The 7,184-nt window shown below is 42.6% G+C and overlaps 1 protein-coding gene across 1 annotated transcript in view; it reads right to left on the reverse strand.

The window, feature by feature from the left end:
- Positions 1-5,917: 5,917 nt before the first annotated feature.
- Positions 5,918-7,184, reverse strand: part of LOC311038957 (coiled-coil domain-containing protein 106-like) — a gene marked incomplete at its 3' end in the record, with an annotated part of 8,611 nt that continues 7,344 nt past the window's right edge. The window contains exon 5 of the mRNA XM_084048588.1: positions 5,918-6,303. Within this exon, the coding sequence (XP_083904714.1) occupies positions 5,918-6,303 (386 nt within the window). The remainder of the gene's footprint in view (positions 6,304-7,184) is intronic.

The following is a 7,184-nucleotide window of genomic DNA, read 5'->3' on the forward strand; positions in this document are numbered from 1 at the left end:
GGAGGTGTGAAGAAGAGGGCGAGGGGAGTCAGGGACTGGCCACCTCCTGTTGTTCAGTGGACCAGCATGCACCTGTCCCCTCTGGACCAGCATGCACCTGTCCCCTCTGGTCACACAGTGGACCAGCATGCACCTGTCCCTGGCCATCACACAGCAGCATGGCAGGAGGGACACAAAAACTCAAAGCCTGCTCGCCTTCGCCCCCTGCTGGTGCTGATGACAATTGACTCAGCCCAAAAAGCAGCCCTGCAGCCAGGCATCTGAAATGTGTGGGCCAGAATGTAAACTGGAAACTGAAATCAAATGGAAGATCTAACAAAACAAACCATTGTCTGCCTGTTTTCCTTCCAAAGCAGCTCTCTAAAAAAGGCTCATGCAAGCTGGACGGGGACAGGGTTTTAACCCATTAAGACCTGGGACGCATCTGTGTCATTTTAAGATTTGAACTAAAAAGCATCATTTTACACTTTGGCTATTCAAAAATAGCAGATATACAAGCTCATAGCGCGGCACCGAGTGCCGCGCTATGAGCTTGTAGATCTGCTATTTTTGAAAAATCTTAAAAATGTGCAAATCTTTGAATATATATATTTTTAAAGCGAACATTTTTAACTCAAATCTTTGCTTCTGGGACCCCCTGGAACAAAATATTTTTAGATGGGGGTCCGCGGCCAAATACATATAGTTTTGGGGGTCTTTGACATGAAAAAGATTGAGAACCACTGATATTGAAACATACTTAATTCAGAAAACTGTTGGGATTTAGGAGACAGTAGAATCGGCTTCATCTTATTTTCTATCAATTTCACACAACATGAAGCCTTGAATTCAGGGAGATTTTTTCTGTTTTTGTTGCATTGTTAAGCCAATAATTTGATGACCGGCAGAGGAGACTGAATTGACCTGCATTGAGGAACAGTTGTGCGTCAGTCATTACGTCAGTGGTATTATAGTCTCCTACGTTTCTTATGTGTAATTAAGGCCAAGAGGCTCTCCTAATACCTAAGTCGCCATCATCACATCTGGCTTTTGGGAGCGTAGGTTGGGACAATGTCAAGTTGCTGTTGAAAGACAACAGAGAGGAACAAAAGAGGCAGGCAAGAATATCAAGAGAGATGTAGAAGTTCAAGTACAAAGGCAAGTGACGCACGTCGCGCACCTTACGAAAGAGAGAAACAGATGGGAGGGGGCTGTGAGCAGTGTTGCCATATTTTGCGAGAGAAATAAGCAACCTGGTTTATAAAAACAAGCCCAAAAGAAGCGACCTAGACCAAGAGCACTTTAAACCTGTATGCATCGGCTATTTGAAAATAGCAGATCTACAAGCTCACAACGTGTCGCGATGCGACACGTTGTGAGCTTGTAGATCTGCTATTTTCAAAAGAATCTTGGGAAAAAAGTGACAAATGTGTGATGTTTTTTAAATATTTTAAATACACAAATCTTGTATGGTCGTCCCTGCCACAAAACATTTTCAGATGGGGGTCCGTTGACGAATACATATTAAGAGTCCTTGACATGACAATGTTTGAGAATCACTGGTTTAAACAATAATTTAAAAGAGAAGTTGGAAACAAGCCAAAATAAGCAACTACTCTTTCGAAACACGCCCCAAAAAAACGCAACCCACAACTAAAGTACTTATATTTACAAGCGACTTTACTGGAAAAACAAAACCAAAAATCGCTTATAATAAGCAGACATGGCAACAGTGGCTGTGAGAGTGAGAGATAAGCAGCAGATACCTTGGATTTGAATGGGAGTGACAGTGACAGAGTCCCATGAGAAGATAAAGCGGCTGGGGTGCAGAGCCCTCTGTAATGGCGTCACACAATGTCATTTGTCACTCTGTGTGAACAACAAGACAAACAGCAGGGAACGCAATACCAACACTAATAGCACCATGGCCCAGTACCAACACTTTGCACTGGCACTTACTTACCACCAAGGCCCAATACCAACACTCCCAGGTGTTTCACCCAAGCGGACAGGTTTTTGAGCTTACGTTTAGGCATTATTTCTGTGAGGTTAGGGTTAAGGCTAGGTTTAGGAATAGTTTCAGCGACGTTAAATGTTAGGGTTTAAGCGCAATCAAGGCAAAACACCAAGGAAAGAGGGAGTTACACTTACCACCCCAATAGCAACACTTTGCACCGACATGTACCACCATGGCCCAATCCCAACACTTTGCACTGACCACCATGGCCTAATACTAACACTTTGCACTGACCACCATGGCCTAATACTAACACTTTTCACTGACCACCATGGCCTAATACTAACACTTTGCACTGACCACCATGGCCTGATACCAACACTTTGCACTGACCACCATGGCCTAATATTAACACTTTGCACTGACCACCATGGCCTGATACCAACACTTTGCACTGACCACCATGGCCTAATATTAACACTTTGCACTGACCACCATGGCCTGATACCAACACTTTGCACTGACACTTACCACCATGGCCTAATACTAACACTTTGCACTGACCACCATGGCCTGATACCAACACTTTGCACTGACACTTACCACCATGGACCAATACCAACACTTTGCACTGACACTTACCACCATGGCCTGATACCAACACTTTGCACTGACACTTACCACCATGGACCAATACCAACACTTTGCACTGACACTTACCACCATGGACCAATACCAAAACTTTGCACTGACACTTACCACCATGGCCCAGGGATGTCTGTCTCACCAAGCCTTCCCATCTGTCTACACAACAGCTGTATAGCAGCACCACTCCCCTGGTCAGCAGACTGTCCACAATACGTTCATCTGTGGGGGGGGCAACATTTAATATGGAAATTATATACAATATGTAATCAATTATATATTGTTGCTGTCAGGCAGAAAACTCTTTTCTCCGTTATTTTTTAAAGGTAAGGTAAGGGATATTTGGTTGAAACAAAAGTGTTTTGTTAAAGGGTCAAGTTGACTAAATATTGAGGGTTTAAAAAGTTAACTGTCTGAAAATACACATTAACATGAATCCAACATATAAATAGAAAAGATAATGTATGTCAAACAAGTCTATGAAGCTATCTATGAATTATATGAAAAGTTTAATCTGCAACACAATTTTATCCAATATGTAATGGGGGTCCCTGCTTCATCTCTCTCAGCTGAGGGGTCCTTGGCCTGAAAAAAGTTGAAGTGCCAGGCTATATAGTGTTTGTTCATTAACAGTGGTCTCCACACGGTCTACATAGCACCCCTCCCAACTTTGTGTTTGAGCATGAACAACTGCACAGTATTCCATTTCCTAGCAGTGCATGCTGGGTAGACATGAAAAACACTTCATTGAGTTTAGTTTTAAAACTCTATTCAATTGAATCACAGCAGTTAAATAAAATAAAACATTTGGAACAGTTTAAATATTCTCAGAATACGAGTACAGTGAATTATTCAACAAAACCATTACCAACCAAAACCATTACCAACCAATAATAAGATTACAAATAAATACAATGCTATGTGTACATGTATAAGGTGCCTAAACAACAGAATTATAATAAAAACAGAATGAAACAATCCACCATTTTGAAACAAAGGACAAAAAAATCCAGCTACTCTGTGACATAATTTGTAAACATCATTTAAAATGTGAGCACTGCCACCTTGTGGGCACATATACTAATTGCCTCTGTCCACCTGGCTCAAATAAATAAATAGTGTCATTTCTGGGACAAAAACAGCAGCTCCAATTAAATCTGTGAAATCTGCTAATAATAAAGACACCAAATAAATGTTCATTCACATTCATGATCACATTGGGATAAAGAAAAAGAGGCAAACAAAGAAATGCTACATAAAAATGAGATACCTGAAACATTAGGGTCAGTTAGCTAGCCGGGGTAGGGGGGTGGGTTGGGGTGGGGGTCGGAGTACAACGACTAGAGACACTGGGCCTCATTCACTAATACGCTGTGTGTGTGTGTGTGTGTGTGTGTGTGCGTGTGAATGTTCTCACAAAAACACATGTGCGCGCCGTGGCACGGATCTGTCCGTGTGACCTGTCTGGGGGAATTGCTGGTGGCTTTGAGTCAACACACTCTCACTAGACAGTCACCAGTGGTGGAAAGTAACTAAATACATTTACTCAAGTACTGTACCCATTAAGACCTGAGGCGATTCTTAATTTTTTTTCCTAAATACTAACAGTTTTTTGAAAAAAAAAAAAAAAATGTTTCAAGATTTTTCAAAAATAGCAGATATACAAGCTCATAGCGCGGCACTCGGTGCCGCACAACATCAAACGTTCGTCAAACAAACTGCATTCCTGGACCGGGGCCCAGGAATGCAGAAGTCACCGTAGAAGTCACCGTAGAAGTGCAGAAGTCAGCCGTCTTGGGAGTGAGAGCGCGTTGTTTGAGAATTAAATTAAATTCGAGAACATTACATTGAGCAACTACACTTTAGAAACAAGCCCCAAAAAACACAACCCGTAACTAGTAACGACCAATATTTACAAGCGACATTATAGGAAAAACAAGCCCAGTCACTTTAACATGGCTGGCAACACAAAATATTAATGTGAAAGCTGACCGGTGGGGGAGGGGTAATCTTACTCAGGCACGGTTCAAAGCTAATTGTACCAAAATGTGAAAGAATTTTTAAATAAATGATTTCTTAATTACTATTATGATGATTGATCGTCATGATGAAAATTATTATTATCACCTATAGACCCCTTAACAGACGATGTCACACTGGTTGCAAGCGTCATACTGGTTGCAAATGAAACCCATTCTGTCAGGTCTCGCTAGGGCGCGTAGCATTAGCCAGCACACAAGAGGGGGTTGGGGTGTGCTGAAACCAGCACACCCCGAAACAACAGGTTGAGAAACAATCACCTGTGCATCCAGTCTCAATGTTGGTAAACGAATAATTGGTCTATGCTAATGATACACATACACCATGGAGTTAAATTAACACATTTAGCCAACTGTGTACAATTATTAATTGTACACTTTCACATATTCATTTATTTTCTGGGGTCTATATGATTTTTGCCTATGCATGATCTGAGGCAGTTCTAAATGTGTTTGTAGAGTAAAGGTCCTTGCACCCGGGAGAGTTTATTTCATGCGATTAATTCACATTCATTTAAAAGGGAATTGCCTGCATGCCAACTGGCTTGGGAATTGTTAGAATGCTGATTTGAACATTGAATAATAAAAACTAGGCAGTGCTGATCAAAGAAGAATCAACAGCATTGCCTATTTCTCACATCAAATGTTTTCAGAAACATGATTTACTATTTACTGATTGTTTGTAACACAGCTGTCAGGGTGGATAGTACAGTAGATCACTGTGTTAACTGCATACAGCCAGTGTTACCAAAAAAATAGCTCAAATAATAAGCGGACATGGCAACACTGCATACAGCACTAGTGTCTATAGCATAATGAATCTTAGCTCTGTGTGGAAGATAGATAGGTGGACTTCATCATGAAAATATTGGTTGAAAGTAGTTAAATCAAGCCCCCCCAGAACGGCAGAGAATTGTTGAAGCCACAGAAGCTTGGTGGCCAAATCTGATAATGCAAGACTTCCGCATTTATAATTCTACTGCGCCATGCTTCTACCGTCTAGTGCGCCGTCCTGCTCTATTGGCTCCAACGTTGGAGCCAATCCCAGAAGAAGAGTGTACTTCCAGGGGCTTTATGCGCTTGTGAGCAACGTTCATTGAAATGAATAGGTGGGGGCGTGGCCGTCCGCTCTATAGATATATTATAATTCTATGGGTTAAACGGCTTAAAACGATTACACCTTTTTCATTTTAGCTCGACGTTAAGCACATATTTGTGTTAGTGAATGAGTCCCACTGTGAATGGAAAGGCATAACTTTTTCCCCCCCCGCCCAGTGTCCCTTAAAAATGTGTCACATTAACCAAGCAAAATGCTTTCTCCACCACCGCCGCCACCTAGCTGCTGCAGGTGAGAATGCAGTATCCTGGGCCTCTTCCCAGAGATGGGCAGAAGCTCTCCGTTGGATTTCATCTGGTCTATTTTCCTGGCCAGGTCCGCGTCGGTGTCAATGACCAGGGAGCACCTCTGAGCGTAGTTCACCAGAGTCTCGTCTCCCTGGCGGAACGTGCCCACCAAAGGGACCAGGTCCTTGCCCGCCAGGTGGAGCTCGGCGATAGACGCCGTGTTGGCGATGGTGTTGCGGTCGATGCCGTAGTGGCGGAAGGCCTCGCTCATGCTCTTCTTCTTGATAAAGGCCGAGAGGACTTGTTTGTAGCGATGGATAACATACTGGACGCCGGTGGCTGAGTACAGATAGAAGGAAACGAAGGGTAAGAAAGACTGTGGACGCTTTTACACAGAGATCCCGCAATAGTAGCGCAAGGAAGAGCCGTCATTCATGCTGGCAGTGTAGGCTAATAGCTTACACGTTTATTTCACACAAATAACGGACTCAAGATCAGTCACAGAAGGTCTGCAGGAAGGGACATTGAGGGGAAAATGTGAAAGCTGAATTAATAATAAATAGCCTAAATAAAAACATACTGTATTGTATGTGCATTTGAGGTGACGGTACACCTTCTAGAGGTACCGGAGCGCAGGACAGAGGTCCTGGAGCCGAGCTCCAGCCGGCCCTGGCATTAATTAAGCCCTGACTACCTCCACTGCCGACTCAAAGGTTACATGACATAACCTTTGACACAATATTATATATCGGTGAAATTCTATATAGAACAGCACAGTGGAATGATGGGACAACATGTCACCTTGAACAGGCTGTGTAAAAGGGGCTAATAAATGTTAAATAGCTCTATATATATTATTTTTTTTACACTAGTAACCACTTGAGCCCTAGCATCCCTATTCTGAGGGGAACGTTAGCCGAAAATAGCAGATCTACAAGCACACAGCGCTGTGAGCTTGTATATCTGCTCTCTACACTGAAGAGGGAAAAAATAGCAGACCAAGTACAGAGCTAAGTTTACAAAGTATTGCGGGTTTAAGACGTTAAATGTCTGAAAACACACATTTAACATGAATACAAGATGTAGCGGGGGGCCCCTGCTTTATCTCTCGTTCAGCTAGGGCCTGAAAAACGTTGAAGAGAGTGTTTGTTCAGTAACAGGGGTCTTCCTGTCTCTCCAGCTCTTTGGACTCTACTGTCAGATATGTTATTTAAATGCTG

The sequence above is a fragment of the Gymnoscopelus microlampas genome (genome assembly GCF_963454915.1).
Source record: "Gymnoscopelus microlampas genome assembly, chromosome: 22".
NCBI lineage: Eukaryota > Metazoa > Chordata > Actinopteri > Myctophiformes > Myctophidae > Gymnoscopelus > Gymnoscopelus microlampas.